This window comes from Chelonoidis abingdonii, chromosome 5, assembly GCF_003597395.2.
Source record: "Chelonoidis abingdonii isolate Lonesome George chromosome 5, CheloAbing_2.0, whole genome shotgun sequence".
NCBI classification, from domain to species: Eukaryota; Metazoa; Chordata; order Testudines; family Testudinidae; genus Chelonoidis; species Chelonoidis abingdonii.
This window is the reverse complement of record NC_133773.1, coordinates 76,947,678-76,969,927: the sequence shown is the minus strand read 5'-3', so window position 1 is coordinate 76,969,927 and position 22,250 is coordinate 76,947,678. Positions and strand designations below refer to the sequence as shown.

The 22,250-nt window shown below is 36.5% G+C and overlaps 1 protein-coding gene across 6 annotated transcripts in view; it reads right to left on the bottom strand.

Annotated features, from left to right (window-relative positions):
* Nucleotides 1–21,440, bottom strand: part of WDR17 (WD repeat domain 17) — a 74,333-nt gene extending 52,893 nt beyond the window's left edge. For 3 of the 6 annotated variants that reach the window (XM_032784400.2, XM_032784392.2, XM_032784394.2), the window contains exons 1-4: nucleotides 21,209–21,436; nucleotides 8,328–8,456; nucleotides 6,504–6,687; nucleotides 3,887–4,117 (exon numbers count right to left, since the gene is read on the bottom strand). In XM_032784400.2, the coding sequence (XP_032640291.1) occupies nucleotides 3,887–4,117; nucleotides 6,504–6,687; nucleotides 8,328–8,456; nucleotides 21,209–21,274 (610 nt within the window). In that variant the 5' untranslated portion in view covers nucleotides 21,275–21,436. Of the gene's footprint in view, nucleotides 1–3,886; nucleotides 4,118–6,503; nucleotides 6,688–8,327; nucleotides 8,457–12,752; nucleotides 12,936–21,208 lie in introns of those variants that run through there. The other 3 variants (XM_032784399.2, XM_032784397.2, XM_032784393.2) reach the window with 3 other exon arrangements.
* Between the last annotated feature and the right edge of the window lie 810 nt (nucleotides 21,441–22,250).

Genomic DNA, 22,250 nt, shown 5'->3' with positions numbered 1-22,250 from the left:
AAAAAAAAAAAAAAGCCGCCGCTTCAGTCTTTGGTGGCAATTCGGCGGCTGGTCTTTTGCTCCGAGAGGGAGTGAGGGACCCGCTGCTAAATTGCCACTGAAGAGCCGGATGTGCCACCCCTCTCCGTTGGCTGCCTCAATCTGAATTTCATCAGAAATGTACTTTGCATTTTTCAGAATGGTTTTCAGAGCATCTTTGAATTTTGGACCTTGTCCAACAGTAAACTTAAGTAGGTTGATGAAAATTCCTGATCAGTTGTTCAGAGTAAGATCTATGTCCTTGACGTTTATTATATCTTGATCTCTCAGAGGCAACTCATTTATCATAGCAAACTGATGAATTTTTGTGAAGGTTTTAAATAGTATCTGTTTTTTTCAATTTGTGAGGATGACACCAAAGCAGCAATTGTGGCATCTGAAAAAGGAAGTTACGATAAAATAAATATCAAATTCATAATTCATTAATGATATTGAGCAAATTAATAAACTGAGATTATAAAAATAATATTTTTTTTGTATGTTGGATCTACCACATCAAGTTTTGAAGTTTCCCTCAAGATAAGGGGTTTAAAGATTATAGGTGCTAAAGAGTAGGCTTGAGGATATATCCAGGATGTGGAGTTCTATGAATGATTTTGTGCAGGACTTGGGTCTAGATCCATGATTTGACTCTACTTGATTTGTGAATCTCAGCAGAATGACATGAAAATATAAATGTGAATGTAGAAATAGCGAAAAATTACCTGTAGCTTCTCTTGTCCTTGTTGCAGTCCATTCAGCCATTGTATTCAAGGGGACTCAGCATTTCTCATGTTTGATTAAATCTTTGCCTTGATAAAGTGCATTTTTCCAATTGCAGAATCCAGATTTGATTAAAAAACATAACAGTTCCCATTCCACCAGCATTGCTAGGGTATGCATACACCCACCAAGGAAAACAAAATCAGTTTTAACACAATATTCCAAACACGCAGAAGTGACGTGGGGGAAGCATGCTAGGTAACATGCCCCCTCCCTGATTTTTTGGTTTCACCCTCAAATCCAGACCGGGTGGCCTGCTGAGATGACTCAGGGGGTAGAGGTGGTGCTCCTTCCTCAAGCCCCACTGCACAGGGCTGGCCTGAGCCACCTGGTGTCACCGCTTGCCCCCACCACCACCCTGTGTTCCTCTGCTCCCCCCGAGGGGGCATGTCCCACAGTTTGAAAATCTCTGTGGGGTGGTCACATACCCCCCCCCGAACCTTTAAATTATGCCCCCTCTCCCCCATCAACAGTTATGCATCGCCTCTGCAGTCATGGCCAGCTCATGCACCACTTTTCATTAAAACAACTCAGCACACCTCCAATATTTATTTTAGGAAAATTAATTTCAATTGAGCTATTTTGAGAGTTCCAAGATCTTATGATATCAATGAATCATTCTTGTATATAACCTTATTATGTTTTGTATTATCTTCTGAAGTAGATGGTGAGCTAGGTCGAGTCTTCCTCTTTATGAGATGACAAATCATAAATTTGCCCATTTTGAAAACTATTTGTAGCTATTCACCACGTACAGAAAGGACCTGTGTTTGTAGGTCACTGTGGTGTTGACCTGGGGTAGGCTGTCCTTGGGGCATCAATAGAATGGTAAAAATCAGCTATTGGCTCTATGCTACATTTTTAGAGAACAAATAAACAAACCCATTTCTCTCTTTTCAAAGTCAGAATGGTAATACAATGGTAGCCATCACAGTTGCAAATCCAAGAAATCCTGTGAATTTAAATATTCAGATTTATTATTGTAAGCAAATTTTCTCAAATCAGAGCAATCCTCAGTGAGAGCTAAACTATCTTCTGGCTCAGACTGTCTTAATAAGGGTTTTCTAGCAACTATTTGGTATTCATCTTCTTATTTAGGGTTTGATCCACTTATGCATAGCCTAACTTTCCTCTTGTGAGTAGTCCTATTTGCTATAATGGGACTATTCAAGTAAGTGAAGCTACTCACATGCTAAACTCTTTGCAGGTTCTGAGACGTCAACTAATTACATTCTCTGTTTGAATGCAAAAGTGTGGAATTTATATTTTAGGCATAGCAGAGTGATGTAAAATTGCTAGATTTTGTTCTACAGAAAAAGGCTCCATTGAATGAGTCCAAGTTGTAATAATGATCTCACTCAAACCAAAACAATCCTAATCAGAAAACTGTAGGCTATACCTCTGTGTTTACACTCATAGGCCAGACTTTAAGGCCAGAAGGGACCACTGTAATCATCTAGTCTGAAAGGACACAGAACTTCAGCTATCCCCTCTTGTAATAGCCCCATCACCTGTGACTGAGATATTGTAGTCCTCAAATAATGATTTAAATTCATCAAGTTAGAGAGAATCCATCATTTACTCTAGTTTAAACCAGTAAGTGAACCATGCTGTAAAGGAAGGCGAAACTCCCCCACCAGGGTCTCTGCCCATCTGACCTGGCTGAAAATTCCTTCCTAACCCCAAATATGGCAACTTGTTGAACCCTGAGCATCCTGGCAAGACCCACTAGCCATATGCTGGGAAAGAATTCTCTGTAGTAACTCAGAGCCCTCCCCATCTAATGCCCCATTTCCAGTCATTGGGGATTTTTGCTACTAGCAGTCGCAGATGGGCCAGATACCATTGTAGGCAATCTCTTGATACCATCCCCTCCATAAACTTATCAAGCTCAGTCTTGAGACAAGTTAGGTTTTTTTGCCCCTCACTCTTCCCCCGGTTTAATCTTAATTCTATGCTGCTGGGAGCTGAGATTTCCCCAAGAGTAATGAATAATACTGACATCAAGTGGTAAAAACTCACATTATTATTTGCCATGTTAGCCAGAATTCTACTTACCTTTGCAAGTTTCTTACACTCTTGAAATATCTATTCCTAAACCTATTACTCCTATTTTCACCTTCAAATCATTTTGGCCAAACCCACATGTGTGTACCCAACAATAAATCATATATTTTCTTTTTACTGATGCTTTCCATTAGGCTGAGACAGCACTACAAGAAGTAATGCATAGTATCATAAAAAGTATAGCCTTTGGAAGTGCTAATATGGTACAAAGAGCATCAGAAGGAGAAATACAAGAATTCTAGCATGGTTTTTAGCACTGTCCAAAAACTCACATCTGGTTTAGAGGAGATTCTTCCTCCCCTAATATTCAAAGTCAGTTGTCAGAGCAAGAGAAAAATACATATCCTGGGACACAAGAATGGTCATCACCGAGGGTCGGCTTTCCTCACCAAGCAGTGAGGCACGTATGAAAAAGAGAATTAACTACTTAGCTCCAAAGAAAAACTCCACATACTCCTTCAAGGAATGTGCATTTAATACAACCCTGTGCTATTTATAAAGCAAACAAAAATGTGCTAGATGCATTACAGATAAATTAAAGAGACAGTTCTTTGCCCTGATATGCTTTAATAGGAGACAGAATCTTAGATCTGGGTTCCCAATTGCTGATTTGTTTACAAAAACGGGGGTAGAGGATTGAACATTCAACGATTAGAACATTCAATAACTAACAATCCAAATAAATAAAATTAGGAGATCAGAACTTCCTGGAAAACATCAGTACTGGGGCAGATCAAAAGTTTAGAGAAGAGGGTTGTTATCATACCCTCAGAATCAGCTTACTATATACATTTCAAAGATGCAGTGTTGATTTGATAACCAAATAGGATTCAATATAAAAAGACAAAAGATTCTAAATTTTCCTGAGCTAAACAGATGTATTTTTGTAATATGCAGTGAGTAGTAACACTACTATAATCTGAACAAATTTTATATAAAAGTTTTTATAAAATCTAAACTAGAGAATAACACAACAAAAATTACTGGTCAATAATTACTTTATCAAGTAAATTTTCACCTGGTTGAAAAATAGAAAGACTTCCATCAGTGTGTCCAAATACTACTTTTCCTTTCTTCTTTGGATGCCATCTAAATAGACAAATGTCTGACAAGAAACTATGTGCTTCTTTATGTACAGCTACCCCACTGTCTGGTCCTGAGATAGTCCAAATATACAATGGGCCTCTATGGGAAACAAATGCAACTGCATCACCTGCATTCCAGCACCAACTAAGTGAGGCAGGAACCCCTGAAACATTTAAAAAAAACCGTGTAAGAACTAGGATTTTGAAATGCAGAATGCTATTATCTATCAAATATTCTTAGCCCATTACGGATATTGGTCTTGAAAAGCTACAGATCTTAAATTACTAGGAAAGTAATACATTAAAAATATTTTACAGACTTCAGTCTAAGCGTAGGCAATTGTATGTACTTGGCCTGGCATAAAAGTAAACTCTTCTTACACATTTTCAAAGAGTGAAAATTTTATGTACTACATGGCAGCAGACCACACTGTGATACACATCATAACTTCCACTAGTGCCAAAGGGAGTTATTCATATGACTGGAGATTAGCCTGCTCCTATATGCTATACGTTTATCCTTACACAAATACTTACTTTACAGTAAAAGTAATGCACTGTTATTAATCAGTTAAAAAACAAAACCACTTGCAAACTTTTACAAAATATATTTACGTTTTGACAAAAACCCAGGAAGTCTAATCACAGTGGGCTAGTCTACACTAGAAGTGCTACATTTGCACAGCTACACCAATGCAACTGTGCCCCCTGTAGCGAATCTGGTGAAGATGTTCTATCTTGACAGGGGAGAGCTCTCCCATCGGCAAAATAAATCTACCTCCACAAAAAGCAGTAGCTATGTTGGCTCTTGATGACATAGTGCTGTTCACACCAGAACTTAAGCCAGTGTAACTTATGTCGCTCAGGGGAGTGGCTTATTCACACCAAAATAAGTGGCAGTGTACACCTGATCTAAGACTACAGGAGCAGATAATTGCACCTGAACTTTAAAGTTTTGTAATCAGTAGGAGCTGTAGGTGCTCAGCGCTTCTGAAAATCAGATCACTTTTCTTTAGGTGCTTAGATATGGACATAGGCACCTAACTTCAACTTCAAGTATCCAAGTTGTAATTGTGACCTCAGCATTTCCCACACTGCAATACTCCACATAATCATAAAAATTAGATTGCAAGGTGTGATCAAAGAACAATCTCAAAAATATATATTTCCCCAAGCCTCCCATGCACATTTTATTTGGGTACTTTTTTGTAACAGTACCATCAGAGATATCTGATATGCTACTAACGTAAAGTTAATAAGGAGTTTTAACACAAACAGTTTATTCTGAAAATAAAAGTGGTGAGCAACATAGGAGGTATATAACTGGGATATGGAAACCATCTCCTTCAAATTCAGTCATAGACTCTGGTAATTTAGGATTGATCAACTGATTCTTAAAAAAATAAGTATCACTACTGATTTTAACCCATATCCTGAGCAAAAGTAAGTTCTGAATCAATTCAGATTTCCCTGCCCACTATTTGTGTTCTCATGTGACCAGTAGATCTCACAGCGTGTAAAGTTTTCAAAGGTATGCCATATAGTCTAGAAAATAACAAAATGGGAAGCCTCAGAGCACCAGAAAGTTTGAGAAGCCCAAGAGAAGCTCCCAGACCTTCTGGACCTAACAGAACTTGAAAAGGTACAGAACTGAAGAGACCACATGTTGAAGAAACTGACTGCAGGAAAGCACCTGGGGTGCACTAGCTGCTTGCAGGTAAGGAACTCGGGCTTGTTGCCGAGGAAGTTATTATACTCAGCCTGTTGGAAAACACATGGGAAGAGAATAGGGTTGGATCAACAGTTTCATACTTTTGAGAAGAGCTAGCTGCACATTAGGATGTTTATCTAAACTGAACCAAAAACTATATTTTACATAGATTTTAAGTGTGACCATTATTAGTAAATAGCCTCATCTGAACAGCAGCCTTTATCAGGGTCGCCCAGAGGATTCAGGGGGCCTGGAGCAAAGCAATTTTGCGGATCCCTTCCATAAAAAAAAAGTTGCAATGCTATAGAATACTATATTCTTGTGGGGGCCCCTTCAGGACCCGGGGCTTGGGGCAAATTGTCACCACCACCCCCGCCTCATCTGGGCAGCCCTGGCTTTCGTTGTAGACCAGGTTTTATTTGTGCTCAGCCTTGCAAAAATGTCATGAAAATTCATATCCAAATCATAAATCATAATTGCCTACATTTCAGTATGATGACTGATGATAATTTATACTATTTTACTTGCCAATAAAAAACAAATAAACTTGTGCTGAGTTTAATGCATTTGAAAGGCTGCTTTTGCTGTAAGAAGAGTTGAAAAATTCAGTTTTTCAGCAATTACTATACAGTTCAGAACAATGTACAAAAACACTGTGTTTTATCATATTCTATAATGAACTACAGTAGAAGTGAGGCTAAAGAATTTTGTGCTCCATCTATAACTGCTCAACTTCTAAAACTTTCTCTACCAATCATTCAACATTTAGTACATTGCGAGTATTTCTGCTATTTTAAAGATGAAGAGCTATAAGAAATAAACCTCTGTGTCTCCGATACCTTTTGTACTGTCCAGTTTTGCAACAGCTTTTTGTTCAGCCACATTCCAAATGATCACTAAATTATCTGCACTGGCACTTGCAAACATGTCAGGGTTGTGGGGACACCAAGATATTGCTGTGATTGTCTTTTTATGCTCAGACATAATTGCCCGGAGTTTGAATTCATTGTATCGGTGATCCAACTAAAAAAACCAAAACAAATGTATTTTAGATACTCAAATTTCAGTAAACTCGCTTAATATCTATGGCATATATTGCTAAATTGGATAGTGTAGCAGCTCAAGTCACTAATGGACAAGAATACGAAGCTTACCATACTTAAAAGACTACAATCTGATTTCCACTGCATTTAACAAGTCCGAGTATTTGCAACTTTAATAAGCTAGGTCCATATAAATTTTATTTTCAGGGAAAATGTGTCAATATTCAGTTAGGCCCCTCCTCTCCCTCCTAAAAAATTACTTCCATGTGTTTCATATATTCTTTTTTTTCACTTCTATAGCACTGCTCATATTAGCATTTTAAAGTACTTTACAGGTATTATATCTATTTTACAGATGGCTAAACTGGAGCACAAAGAGATTTGTCCTACGTAACACGGCAAGTCAGTGGCAGAGCTGAGAACAGAATTCATGATTCCTGGAACCTTGCTCTAATCATAGACAAATAACAATTTGATATTGGAATTAATGGAAAGCTACTGAATCAACCTAAAACATTTACTCATGATATAGTGATTTATAAAACACAGTGGGTGTCATCTTGCTTTGCGTGAAATCAGTGGGAGTTTGCAATATTGAGCAATCAACATAATCTCCAGGAACCTTTATTTAGTGCCACTAATGAGTATCCAACCCTTCAAATCCAGAAGCTCCAGAATTTATGGATCAACCTATGTTTGTCTCATTTTAACACATGATTGATTAAAGACATAGTAAAGATGTAACTCTGATTTTTTCACCTTAAGTCAAACTATTAATATTACTTTCACGTATATTTTGCGGTTCACTGTTCTTAACTTGCTTTTTTGGTTTAGTACAGCAAAGAAGGGGAAATGACCCAGGGAGACGCTCCAGTATACAAGGTTTGTTGTACATATGTAATACAATACATATTGTATTAATGGATACTATAATTTTGACTATATTTTGTATGCCATTTTTAATGCTCATTTTTTTGGCAGTATAAACAATGGTTAGTACTTTGCAGCCCACAGGCAGTGGGCAAGGCTTCAGTTTATCCCCTCACTTGAGCTCCATAATATGCACCTCACTTACTCTCTTTGCTGCAGAGATGTTTTACCCTATTACGAACAATTGTTACACTCCCAAACCAGAGATGGATTTAAAACTGGGGGTTTATTAAAGTTAATATAAAAAACAAACAAATGCAGCTTGCACACACCCCACACCAGCTCAGTCTCATCAGAGTATACTGGGAACTCCTCTGGGCCCACTTCCTGTTTCCCCACTATGTTCCATTTAAGGGACAGCATGCAGTTAATCTAATCCTGACATTTGCTTATCAGTGCTACACAATTCTGAAAGTGATGCACAAGCCAGCATGCAATCTTGCTCCCTCTCTCATACTTACACTGGCTCTGCAATGCTGACCTATGTAACAAATTGTAACAATATTTTTTTAAAATTGTTTTGACATAGATCTGTTGAATAAAAAGATGCCAGTTCTACAGTCACTTTTCTGACTATAATCACACTTCAAAACTACTACAAGAACATTTCTTGAAACGGATGAAAGTGAAGTAGAAAGCAAAGAACATTGTTCTAAAGTAAGTGGTTTATTGAGAAAAAAGTAATCTTACCTGGTAAATATAAATAGCAAGCGTGGCACAATAAGCGAATCTGTCCCCACTAGCAGCACATACATCTTTGTTCCAAGGCTGACATCCAGCAGCTAAAAGGCCTACCTGCTTAACCTGTGACATCTTTGCCTATAAAAAATAAATATATGGAACTGAGAAATACACAGGACACTTTTTTAATGAGCCAACAATGCACTTTTGTTCAACAATATGTTTACAAATATATCCTTTAATTTTATAAATCAAAGCCACATATTTTCTGAGATACAATGAATATACCAGGAATAAAACCATGCAGATATTTATACTATGCAAGGAAAGGGGTTTTAAGTCCATTGGCAAACATACATGCAGGAAGAGACAATTGAAGACAATAGAGCTGATTTAGAACAGCTGAGGATCTGTCCCAGTATTTCTTTTTGTTATTTCCTGTAGTAAAATTTAACATTTTCTATTCTTAAATCTAATTCCCCACAAAAATATGTGGGTAAAATACATCGTGTACCAAACATCTCAATGTAAAACAAATTAAGCAATGTATTTTTCACGATTTTTTTCTTGAATTTTTAAACCATTATAGACTAATTATTTAATTCCTACTCTTTCTCTTTGGATCAGTGAAAACGTAATTTTTCGTACCTTCTCAGTATTCTACATCTACAATAAAGGATTTAAAATGCATCAGGAAAAATAAATAGGAAGACAACTGACATATGTTAATGTATTGTTAAACGTCTTTGTGGACACAATCTTACCGCTTTGTAACAGGAATATCCTGTTGACCCACCTTGTTAGTAGGTATTAGACACATGAATATCGCTGCAGAAGTACTGCTGGATCATTATGGGAGTGGCTCTATAGAGAGAATAGGTCCCACAGGGAAAACCAAGTTCAAGAAGGAAGCTTGAGATGAAATTTATGCTTTGTTATTGTGTCTGAGTTACTACTTTTGTTGGGGATGAGATAGTGAATCAGCCCATTCACATGTATCTGCACATAAATCATCTTTGCTATACTGAGAGCAATTGCAAAAACAAACTATTTAACCTCTATTCCTCCCCACCAATTAATTACTGCAGGGTAAAACAAAGCAGGGTATGATATCATAATCTCACTCTCAGTGGGAGATACAGATTACTAATGAAGTGTACTGATGCCTTAAAAATTCCAAAACAATTTTCATTTATATTAATACATAAAACTTATATTTAATACAAAGATTAAAACATTTTTACAGTTCTTTAAGAACAGTGAAGCATATTCTCAACTCAACATACAGTGCATTAGCTGTGCAATTCCCATCCACAGGCACTTTTCATGAGTTGACAATGTGCCCTCTTTTAATTTTTTAAATGAGAAATAGTAGGTTTTGTAAAAATATGAATTAATCTATGGTTCAAGTGACAGTGAGGGCGGGAGGGAGAGAGAAGGGAGAGAGAGACAAATCCTTTGCACTCTATATCAGTGGTTCCCCAATAGTGTTTTACAGCCTCCAGTAGTCCACAGAACACTTCTAAGTGCTTCCATTTTGGTCTTAGTATGAAGCATCTGTCAGTTTCCAAGCTTGTCTGAAGAAGAGCTCTTTGTAGCTCAAAAACTTGTCTCTTTCACTATCAGAAGTTAGTCCAATAAAAGACAGTATTTCACCCACCCTGGCTCTCTAGTTTCCAAGCAGTGAACATTCCTACTAGTGTAGCACTAATCCAGACTAGGACACTTTTTAGGGATTCCAAACACACAACAACATCACTGCTTCATGCCTTTCTTTTTGTGTGTTTCTCTGGCATAATTTCAGCCATGATTAAATTTGCAGAGGACACAAAAAGTGGAGGGATAGTAAAAACACATGATGACAGATCCAAACTCCAAAGTGACTCCAAAGTGACATTACAGTAGTGGGGGCTTCAGGCATTGAGGGGGAGATTGAATACTAATTACTATTAGTTAAGCATTGACAGGGTGAAGTCAAAGCAAAGGAAATAAATAGCACCAATACAAAAATAAGGGTGCACAACTAAGGATCCATACCTATCACATTATAGTGAGTTATTGTTTATTTTCCACATTAAGACTGTCCTAATATTACTTTAACATGCAACCAAGTACAATAGGGAAAGTGTGAAATCAGACTGGGAAGCTTGGAGAGAAAATTCCTTAAGAAGTGGTTCACCCTGTGGCTTGCAAAATCCACTCACGTTGGGCAAGGAGGACTCTTTCCTCAAGCGTGGGCCATCAGCTTCTGCAATATCTAAGCTTTCATTTAAAAATACAAGTTAAAGTCTCTAGCTCATATATATAGATATAGATAGATATATATAGATATATAAATATAACCTCTCAAATACAAACTAAGCGTCAGCTGATGCAACGTCAACTTCTTAAGTCTGCAGGAAGTACCAGAGCCAACATCATTATTACGGGAAGGGGAGGCCTGGTAGCTGGAGTTGAGAGCAAAGAGGATTGGTGGCCGCTGTTAGGAATAGAGTGCCCTGGGGTGGTGGGCATGGGGCTTGTTGTATTAAGTTAGAGGGAATAAATGAGCCAAAGGTGTTAAAAAACCCAGTCACTGTCCCACATTAAACAGTGTTAAACAAGGTCCATGGTTTGGTATAAAGAGATCTCAGCCTGCTTAGTACCATGGCAAACACACCATTAAAAATCCTTTTAACCTTTTATTAAAGATCCAGAAAAGACGGAAAAACAGTTAAAGCATTTGAAATGTAAAGTATTAAGTAAAGCTTTCATTTTAACAACATTTCTTGTTCCCTTTCCCTTTAGTCGGATTATACCATGGCTCACTGAAATTCAGTCAGCAGGAAAATATAATTTTAAAAGCCTAAAGACAGGGAGACTTCCAAGGCTTAAAGCTCCATTCCAGAGCTCATGCAGGGAGAGGAAGGGGTTCTCACACTGGGCTTACGATTACCCTCATCAACCACAAGAAAACAGCAATTATGCACTAGAGACAGCTCCACTCTTTCCTTCAATGTGCTTGCATGGTGTATTGTATGTAGTACTCTGTATTTTTAAACGATATAAAGAAGTCTGGGTAGCTGAATGTATCATTAATGGGATGCAAAGTCTTTAGGTTGCTGGTGTGAATGAAGACCAGGTTAATGGTGACCAAGAGTTATTACCATCTGATGGCTGTGAAATGAGTTTGTATTTTCAATCTATTTCACAATTGATGTATGTCCATATCACAAAATATATATCACATTAACTACTGTACTTCCATTTGCAACATGAATTTGGTTGTACTTTCTCCTTCTTTCTGAATATGTTTATAAAAAGGCAAAAAGTAACTTTATGAAAAGATAGAAATACACCTTGTAGAGAGAGACTCAGCAGCAGGTGACTCAGAAACAAGATGAGCCAGGTCATTTGAAAATATTATATTTTTTCACTTTGCTAAGTCAGTGGTTTTATTAAAATATGCTCTCAAAATGAAATTATGCTCAACAGCGCATTTAAGAGGAAAAATATGATTTTAAGATTTATTACTATTTTGTTGAGATAATCACACATGCTTCAACAGCATCATTTCTGTATTAAATCCTTACACAGTTGTTTTTACTATTTTTGATTTGCAACTACATTTAAATCTACATTTTCAGAATATTTTAGTATTTACCCTGAGCTATAATGCATAAACTACTTCAAACTTTACTCTAGTATCTCTTGTAAACTCGCTGATTTTCCTTTGTTATTTCTAAAGAGTTTCAATGACACTGTCTGTTTGCAAAATACTTCGGTTTTATTTCATGATAAAGGAAGTATTTAGTCTGAAATCCATTACAGCTAAAGAACTTAAATAATAATTTACAAGGATTGTCATGTCTCTTATCAACACTATGCATCAGGCCAGTATGCAGCAGATTTCCTCAGACATTGCAGGTTTCAGTAAACATGCTCATAGTATGAGACAGAAAGCAGCATTCATCAGAACATCAGTGTGAAGAAAATAGCAGCAAATTAGAAAAGCAATATAAATATAAATCCAAACTGTTACATTATATCTTTAGCAATGTTGATTTTTCAGTCATCCTCTGTTAAACTCATAATTTCTATTCAAAATAGAAACAATTATTTTATATTTCTATATAGAATGTAAATTATGCAGAAAAATTTTGCTTACTCAAAAATTCTGTAAAATGTACACAGCACTAAGGAAGCTATTATTAAAGAAAGTCTACAGTTTCCTTGGAGACAGAGAAAACCCCAAGTCTTTTCTCTTTTCAATTGGCATCAGCAGAAACATAATAAGTCCTTCCTAATTACTCAACACAGAAACCAGCATTAAACTGAAAGTCTGTTTACAACAGAGATACTATTATTAAATAACAAACTCATATGACAAAATGGATTGGATGAATGCCTATAGCTATATCATTATTTATAGATACATGCCTATGTTATCCCTACCTTAGAATAGGTATCATTTTTTGTGAACCACTTAAGAATTTCCATGTCCATTCCAAAACCTTGCAGCTCCCGAAATATACCATCTCTTGATCTGGATGTAGAAAGAAATCACTTTACTCAACAGAGGAAGGAACTAAACCCTGATGTTCAAAGGATAGTGCAGACTTACTAAAGGACGCAGAAGAAAAGCCTAAGCATTATGTCGCGCCACACACACAAAACAGCAGTGTCAGTAGCCTGGCAACTGCAGCTCTTTAAGAGGTACCATTTTAATCTAACTTGTTTTGCTCTATTTCATGTACTCTATGTATTTCATCTATTTGCTGTATTTCATGATTGTACTACATTGTTATTTGCAAAACAGTAGCCTTTTCAAGTCCAGTGAAGAGGCATGACTGGCACTGTACAACATATAGGCACAGACACACACACCCTGATAAATAAAGGATGCTGTACTGTGCCGGTCATGCCTCTTCACTGGATTTAAAAAGGCTACTGTTTTGGATAGATGGATAGATAGATGTTACAATATATACACTGGTATATTGACCACAGTCAATATCGTTGCATATCCTCAATCCACCGGTGATTTTGACCCATAAGGAATATATATCTTGTTTATACTGATATATACATTATTGTGTGGGTGCATGAATGTGAATATACTAAATCTTTATGATACACTTATACAGCGGGATACTGATTATCCAAAGCCCCATTTTCTGCACGTCCATATAGAATGTGTGTCTCCTAATACTGACTCCCTTGTCACTGACAACCAATTATGCAAACAAATTCATTATTCCCAGCTGTTGGGAAATTTAAAAATACTAAACGAGAATTATTGTGTTGACCATATAGGAAATGTTTGCTTTTAATAATTTACATTTAGTCTACATATACTCAAAAATAGACTTCTGAATCCAAATCCTCGCCTCTGCGTGCTACAAATATTAATTTTTGGCAGCATGTCAATGCCAACATAACAGTTAAAAGTTCTAGTTCATACTTCTGATGGAGATATAGGGATGATATCTGCTTAAAGACAGGGGGCCTTGATACCCACCTCTGTGAAAAAATTAATGGCAGAGGAAAACATGCATTGTGAACCGAGCAGTTTAGGTGCATTACCTCTTGCAAGGAAGGAGTCTGTTGACACATAGAAGAGATACGGGGGTTTGTCTCTTTAACAACATGGATGTCCTCAAATTACTGGGAAATCCAAGGGTCTCTGACAGGAGGATTGATTTAAATCATGATCAAAATCACCAAGCAGGAAATGCTAATTAAAATAATTGATTTTAATCTTGTTTTGCATTTTTTTCAGTTATTTTCTTAAAGAAAGGTCAGTTCTCATTGGTTGGTAACCATTAAAACATGTTTTAGAGTAGCAGTCGTGTTAGTCTGTACCCGCAAAAAGAAAAGGAGTACTTGTGGCACCTTAGAGACCAACAAATTTATTTCAGCATGAGTTTTCATGAGCTACAGCATATGCATCCGAAGAAGTGAGCTATAGCTCACGAAAGCTCATGCTGAAATAAATTTGTTAGTCTCTAAGGTGCCACAAGTACTCTAATTCTTTTCCATTAAAACATGTTGATTTCTAACTACCATATACCCTTTACATTAAATCTGATGCTTTTGGGTGGGGTGGGAGCTAATCAGGGAGATACATTATAACTATGCAAGTTTATTTAAGCAACGCTATAGATTAACTTAGATTCTAAAACTTTACACTTTTACGATGTTAGAAAATGATGACTGATGCATTTCTCATTTACCAGATGATAACTAATTTGTTACTTTTGACTTCTGTCAAGCTCTTTTTTGATGGAAGTTTGAGTTCAGTTAAAAATGCTCAAAAACAACAAATTTAAATTTTTTATTAGTTAAATAAAACTACATTAAACATGCTGAATACATAGGAAAGATTATTATCAAAAAGTTTATCAAAACATGGTATGTATTTAAACCTAACTGATTTACTAAACAAAGAAATAGAGCTAAGTGAATAAGTGACTTTTTGGTTAATGGGCTGAATCAAAACATTTCAAAACAAAAAGTCAAATTAATTTGTTTCAAAATGGCTGAGAGGAACTGTTGTGACTTTTTTTCTAAAAAAAAAAGAAATGACTTTTTTTCCCCTGCAGCTGAAACTATGAGTGGAATTTGACACAAATTTGTGAAATTTGGTGCCCTACAAAATGCATTTTCTGGCAAATTTACTATTTACAAATTTACTATTTGCTAAAAAAAATTACTATCGGTAGACAGGATACTGGGCTGGATGGACCTTTGGTCTGACCCAGTATGGCCATTCTTATGTTCTTATATTCATCTCCATGAAGGAAGTATTATCTGTAGTTAGGGAATTGAACTGCTTGTTTCTAGTCACAATATCCATCGAGATTTTAAAACTAGTAGATCTCATCCTCACACACCTAGTTTTTATTCATAGATTGGAGGAGGAAAACAAGTTTTCCTGCATTTTCAATTCCTAATCAGTTTCTTAACTTTGAATGAACTAGTCACTGAACTAGCTGAAAAAACTGAAATGAAGAAAATATTCTTTCTGCACCTGCAGAAGAAACTACTGCCATCAAAAGCTGGTTGAGCGCTTCAAAATCCAGTTCCAGGTACTTAGCTTGTGACCTCCACCAGTTCAATGGCTTGACTTTCAATGAAACTTGGCACAAACATATATTGCTTAATATTATTTTTATCTAATTTAAATTATTTTAATAGATTATAGTTAGTTTAAGCCTTAACATAGGTTGTCATAATTTCAAATTAAATTTTAAAATAGGTTTGTTATTAAATTAAATCTAATTTTATTATTATTTGTCATAGCATAGTGCCTAGGAGCCCCAGTCATGGACCAGGTGTCCATTGTGCTAGTATATCTGTACAATCACAAAACAAAATGTTTTATCCATCCTGGTGTCTGGGTAACTGTCCAGTCAGCCTTTCCACATACTTCCACTCTCCCCCAGCCTCAGTGGGAGTAAGCCTCACATAGAAATAATGGTACAACTGGTACACTACCCCTCTTCCAAAGGAACTGGAGGATGCAAAGAAAAATTAAGTCCCAACTGATCTTCAGATGTTAAATATACCGGTTCTAGAAGAGATAATGCAGGGTACCAAGGCTGAACACTGAGATATTCAGGACACATGTACAACCTGAAAGCCAATAAACGAATTTAATCTCTTAAATCATAGCATCATAGGACTGGAAGTTACCTCAAGACATCATCTAGTCCAGTCCCCTGCACTCAAGGCAGGACTAAGTATTATCTTGACCATTCCTGACAGGTGTTTGTTTAACCTGCAGTTAAAAACCTCCAGTGATGGAGATTCCATAACCTTCTTAAGCAATTTATTCCAGTGCTTAATCACCCTGACAGCTAGGACATTTTTCCTAATGTCCAATCTAAACTGCCCTTGCTGCAATTTAAGCTCATTGCTTCCTGTCCTATCCGCAGAGGTTAAGGAGAACATTTCTCCCTCCTCCTTGTAAAATAATGTATACTATGAAGTATTATAAATTAAAACTAAAATAAATACATTTGTCAAATAAATGAACAATGTACAGCTTATTATGTCATCTTTGCCTTTATCCTCCCTCCCCAATTGTGCTTGTTCACTCACTACATTCACAAAATTCATTAATTTGCTATTGGCTTCTGAATACTAAAGGGAACTTGTGAGATTCTAAATGTAAGTGCAAAGCATGGAGATTATTTAAAATACTTATGGAGATGCAGTTGAGTCTACCTTTTAGTTATAAGACTGATTGTAAATACTTCCTCCCATATCTCCAAAAAGCTAAGCCCCCTGACATTTCATATGGCACATTTATATCGTATTAGAGTTTGTTTTAATTTTTTACCCCAAACTTCCCCCAAAAAAGAGTTCTGAAGCTATGTTGTTTAAAAAATTTCCATAACATTCAGTTTGAAATAGAGGCAAAGCATTAAGGAACCATTTTTTAAAGTAGGGTAGAGGAAGAAAATAAGTCAAAAAAGAGGACCCATCTAACTAAAGCTGAAAAAGTTTACGAGAAGAACAGTGAGTGTGTTCAACAGAAAATAAAACAGTTTGGATACAGCACACCAACAAACTGAAATGAGCTGATGAGAGAGGGAGTACACAACGAATGCTATCCAGGGTGAAAGAGATGTTGCTCCAGCATGTGTGCCTCTGGATGTATTCTAGCTGATCCCTCTGGGATCTGGCCAATAGGATCAAAGGAAGGCAACTTAATGTGACTTCACCAGCATTCTCATCAAATCCTGTATGCAAATTGATAGAACCTATATTAGATGGGGCTCTGAGACTGCTCACAGATCTAACTTTAATATGAATCAATATCCTTTGCCCATGGTTAAAAGGTAAATCCACTATCTCTGCCAGCTGTTAAAGTAGCTGGAAACAGAAGGAGTTCTCCCTTAACCAACCGAGGAGGTTGGGGAGTTGTGGGGAAGCACTACTTAAAAAAATAATCAGACAGAAGAGGAGGGTGGTGTTTTTAGTAAAGTAGAACGAACTGTGCTCCCCAGCTGTTCTACCTTACGTTAATCCCTCTCTATATCTTAAATTATTGTGGAATCCAACCATGAAAGGTAAGAATATTGGCAGAGAAGTTATGTGATGCTTATTAGTTAACAACTCCTTGGTAACCTCAGCTAAGAAGGGAAAGTTAGAAACAGCAATAGGTGGCAAAAATCAGCTACATCAGATGATGGCTTCTTAACATTATTCGGTGTTCCCGAGTAGGTGGTAGACTCCCCCTTTAAAGTAGATATTAATGACAACTATCTCATTAGGCACACACCAATCAACCGGGGCAAAAGTTCTGCTTTGCATATGGTGGCAAACAAATCTAATGAATTTCCAGTTCTAGATATGGGCCATCAAATTTCCAGCCCTTGTGTAGCGAAAATGGCCTTCTGAATATGAATTGATCCAATGCAGTCTGACTGAAACTGTAAATTCACTGCCTTGAACAGCTCAAAGCCTTGCAAGGCTTTTCTGGACCACTAATAAGTTTTTCATTTATTATGACAGTCACAATAAAGGGTAATTACATAAATTTGGTTCCTGCGCTGCTCTAAAGTAAGTGTTAAATGCCCCATACTTCTCAATAAGATTTCAGTTCTGTAACCAAATGATGACAATTAAAATGTTAAATATAGTTAAACTACTTTATTGCTGATCATTTTAGTAGAACTATCCAGCTAATGTGCTTATCCAGTGTGGATCAATATCATTGAAGACAGACAGGAAAATCTTCTTAGGTCTGCTGTGTACAATCCATGGTCCCCAAACTGCCCATATCTTTCTCATACTTTTGAAGAAGCAGGGAACCGTTGAGAACAAGCAAAGGAAAAAGTAGAGAGTTCTTCTTAGTGCTAGATAGGAATTTCAGCTTAATTCTGCTCATCAACAGTCTCCTGAAGGATCAGAAGCCTTTGCTTGCAGCTACAAGCTTTTACACAGACAGCTTCAGTGGAATGACATTTCTTAATTTCCAACTTGCCAACGAAAGCTCAAAAATCAAAATGTGAATGTCTGCCATCCCTATGCCAATTGGAGCAAGAAGCTTCAAAATTCAAAGCTTTTCCAAGGAACAAAAGGTGTTCATATATGTTTGCAGATCCATTTTAAGCAGAGCCAAATAATAAAATTATATGCATGTGCGTGCACACATGCATACAGGCTAAAGTTCAGCTAAAATTGATTGACATGTGGCGTTTCAATGCAACTTTAATAATGAGAACTTACTAAATTTCTATAAATGTCTATTGAATGATAAGTAACCACTGAAGTAAAAAGGATGGATAATATTTATATAATCTTTGTTGAAAGTATTTTTAATGAATCTGAACAATAAAAATATCACATTTACCCTACAGAATAAGACTTGCCCTTCAGAATGCATGTGACTGCCTCAAAGATAAAAACAGACTTGAAGAGATAGAGTTGTCAGTGCCATTTTCCCAATGATATTTTTCAGACTTCTACACATATTTTGTCAACTGCTACATACAATTACACCATGCTTGACATAAATATGTAATTGTGTGCATTTACAAAGGATTAAAATATGAAAACCTATGTCTGATCCTCAAGCACCTGGCAAACTGACACTGCATTATTGGAAAGGTTGTGCACCTCTGGCTACACTTGATTTGGCAGTACTTCACCAATGGGGATGAGAGCCTGATTGTATGTCCGTTCAATAACACTGGCTTCTGTGGTACTATTGATTTCAGAGGGTGAGCCAAGGAGCTCAGAAGTTTCATTTTAGAAAAAAGTGCAAAGCCCCTTGTGACTTCCTGGGAATCATCAACACAGGAGAAATGAAAGAGAGAGATAAAAATAAACCACAAGAACACTATGCCATCTTATAAATCAGACGCTCCAGCTTAGAATTTCTTCTACTTTTTCTGCCCCTAACATGACATCTTTTACAAAATCACTTAGATATTTTTACTGTCAGTCAAAATTACCTCCTCAAGAGACAGGAAATGCCAGAACTAAGGTTGCCCAAGCAACTTTAATTTGGCACCTTTGCACATATGTTTATTCTATGGTCTTTGATTACATGATCACTTATTTTTTTCCACCAGACTTACCTGCCAATATTTGAGTCCCTGCTGCGAAGCAGAGAAGTGTTAGAGCTCCTCAATGAAATGATTATAAGAATTTTATAACATGGGCAGACCATATTTTTTTTTCTATCCTCCTACTCAGAAATGTCTGAAACATTAAAAAAAAGATACCTGCATGGAAAATTTCAGCTCAAACAGTTAAAGTTTGGCAAAGTTATGAGCTACTGTAAAAAGGTCTTGTAACAAAAGTATTGGATGACCTTAACTTTAGGCAACTCTGTCAGTGCTATCTATAAATTATATCTTCTCATCCCTAGATCACAAAATTTTATTCTTTTCCTCCTTTAAATTCTTTCTTCTAGAACTGCAATAAAGTGAAAAGCCAAATGTTAACACCAGTGCTTCTGAGCGGTCACTATATATGCTAATATTCCTAACAGCACACAGCCAGACATGTTGAATCATAAAAGTAGTTATGTCAACTTGAATCAACACGTAGCACAGGTTTCAAACTAACATCTTTTGAGAGCTGGCTGTTCACATGATATTAGGATTAGTTTTCAGATGTTAAATGCAATTAAAGAGACAGCTAAATATATTAAATACTTTCTATTGCCATGCTAACTATTGCTATAGCCAGCACAGCCACAGTAGATGATGAAAGAGAGGTAGGCAATCCACAAGATTATCAAGGTGTGTCCCATACTATGAAAGTATTTGAGAACCCTGATGTAGGGAATCTGTTTTTGTCTCCCAGGAGAAGGTTACCAGCCACACCATAGCATAGCCTCCTTCTTGCTGTCTGTTTGTCCTTAGAGCATTATTGGTCTGAGATATGGCTACCACTAATCTCACAATTGCTTACCTTATGAGTGGCTACTAGAGAATAAGGCTGTATCAAAAGCAACTATGCAATAAAAAAGATACAGTAGATGAGAACGAGAAAAAAAGATAAAAATCTTCTAGCTCTACATTGCAGCAGTGGGCACATAATTCGCACTTAACAAATCACACATATAGTTAACTAATAAGGATCTACTGAAGAACAGAGAAGCCAGCAACTCCTGCTGCAAAATGATTTAATGGCTGAGAAATATACCATTAAAAGAAAAATATGAAAAAGACACCTAGCAATTACATTAAAAGAGGGCATAACATACCGAGAGATATATGCCTTTCATTATTTTCCTGTCTTAAACCTATGAAAAACAGTAATAGATCAAGCTTGCCCAAAGCATATGGTAATCAAAACACATTTAAACATTTTTTCCAAGACATCTTGCAAAGGTTGCCATAGCAACCACTCTTCTTATTTTGAAATAATGTCACTCGTTCCATAAAATCCTATACCAACGTCCAGAGTACAACAAGGAGATGACCCTAGGTAAAGTTCTATGCTCTATTTCTTAAATATTGTCTTATTCAGATTTTCCCCACTCTAGTCTATTCTTTACTGTACTTAGTTGATTAGAACCAATAGCTATTACAGTCATTCCCTCTAACAGACTAAAATGGAACATTTAATTTCATCTTTGAAAATTTACTACATATTAAAGTATGCAACAAAAAAATAAAAATGCAGCTATCTGGCAACTGAAGTTCCAAGACTGAAAAATACAGTTCAGCTGGTTATTCATATTACATTATACTGAAATCTTCAAAATATGTCATTATATACTTATCTCAGGGTTAAGACCATATAAATAAACATTGATCCATTCTCAGTACTGCAGTACAAATAACGTTAATGGTATATGTAACACAGAGAAACAGCAGTGCAATGAAGAAAAATGTAAAGCAGCAAAATTGAAAATGGTAATTTTAACAAAGAATTCTTACTCTTTGGTGTCCTTCATACCAATCATCTTCATCAAACCAGTGAGAAATATAAGTCATCCAAGCCATGATACACAGTATGTTTGAAATTTAAAACAATAATAAGACTATATCTCAGCATCTGAACACAGATAAGGACAACGTGGGTTCTGTGCTAAAATTTACCCAAACTAAACCAAGCTACACAGCGATCAGTTCTGGGCTTAGTGAAATGATTCTCTACAATAATAAGCTGTAAGTTCATGAATATTCCATGTGAAAGACTTTTAATGAGAATACAAATATGATCCATTTAAGAAATTCTGAATGAAAAAATTGACATCAACAACACATAAACAAAATCATTACCATATCATATATTTCAGTATTTTAAAATTAAAGCTGATTAATGTTGCAAACTGGGTTATAAAACAGTGATGAGCTGTGAAAAAATAACCGTGCTAGACTGTTAAGTGGTTCTTATTTATTGTCCAAAACAGATTTTCTGTTTTCTGTCCTATACTATAAAATTGGTCTGTAAGAGGTAGTTTCCTGTACACAAAACCTAAGTGTTAAAATGTAAGGTACCTTTAGCTTTATGAGGCTAGATAAATTAGGCAATATGAATTTCAATATCTGTGCTTTGGTTGTGTTGAGTGGTTTAGAATGGTACAAATAATACTACTTAGGAATGGTCGCAACACCTACATATAGGTTGCCTAACAATTTCTAGCAAAAAAGAAATCTGTTTTTGAAGAGCTCTAAAGCATCCGTTGTTTGCAATAGAGATCTCTAGGGCTCTGCCACAGCCATCGGCACTGAGGAGCTCAAAGTACAGTCATCATCATAACTTTACAGATAAGTGCAGTGTTTGTGTTCTCCCCCTCGCTGTCCTCCCCGTTGGTATCAAGGGGATTTAAAGAGATAGTTCCACCTATGTGCTACCCACTCCTTTGACTTACCTACTGGGCCATGAGGTGCCATATACTCCCCACAACATCAAAGGAGTATGAAGTGCTGTTAACAAAGAGGGAGGAGGAAGGAAGAAATGCCCCCTTCCATCTGC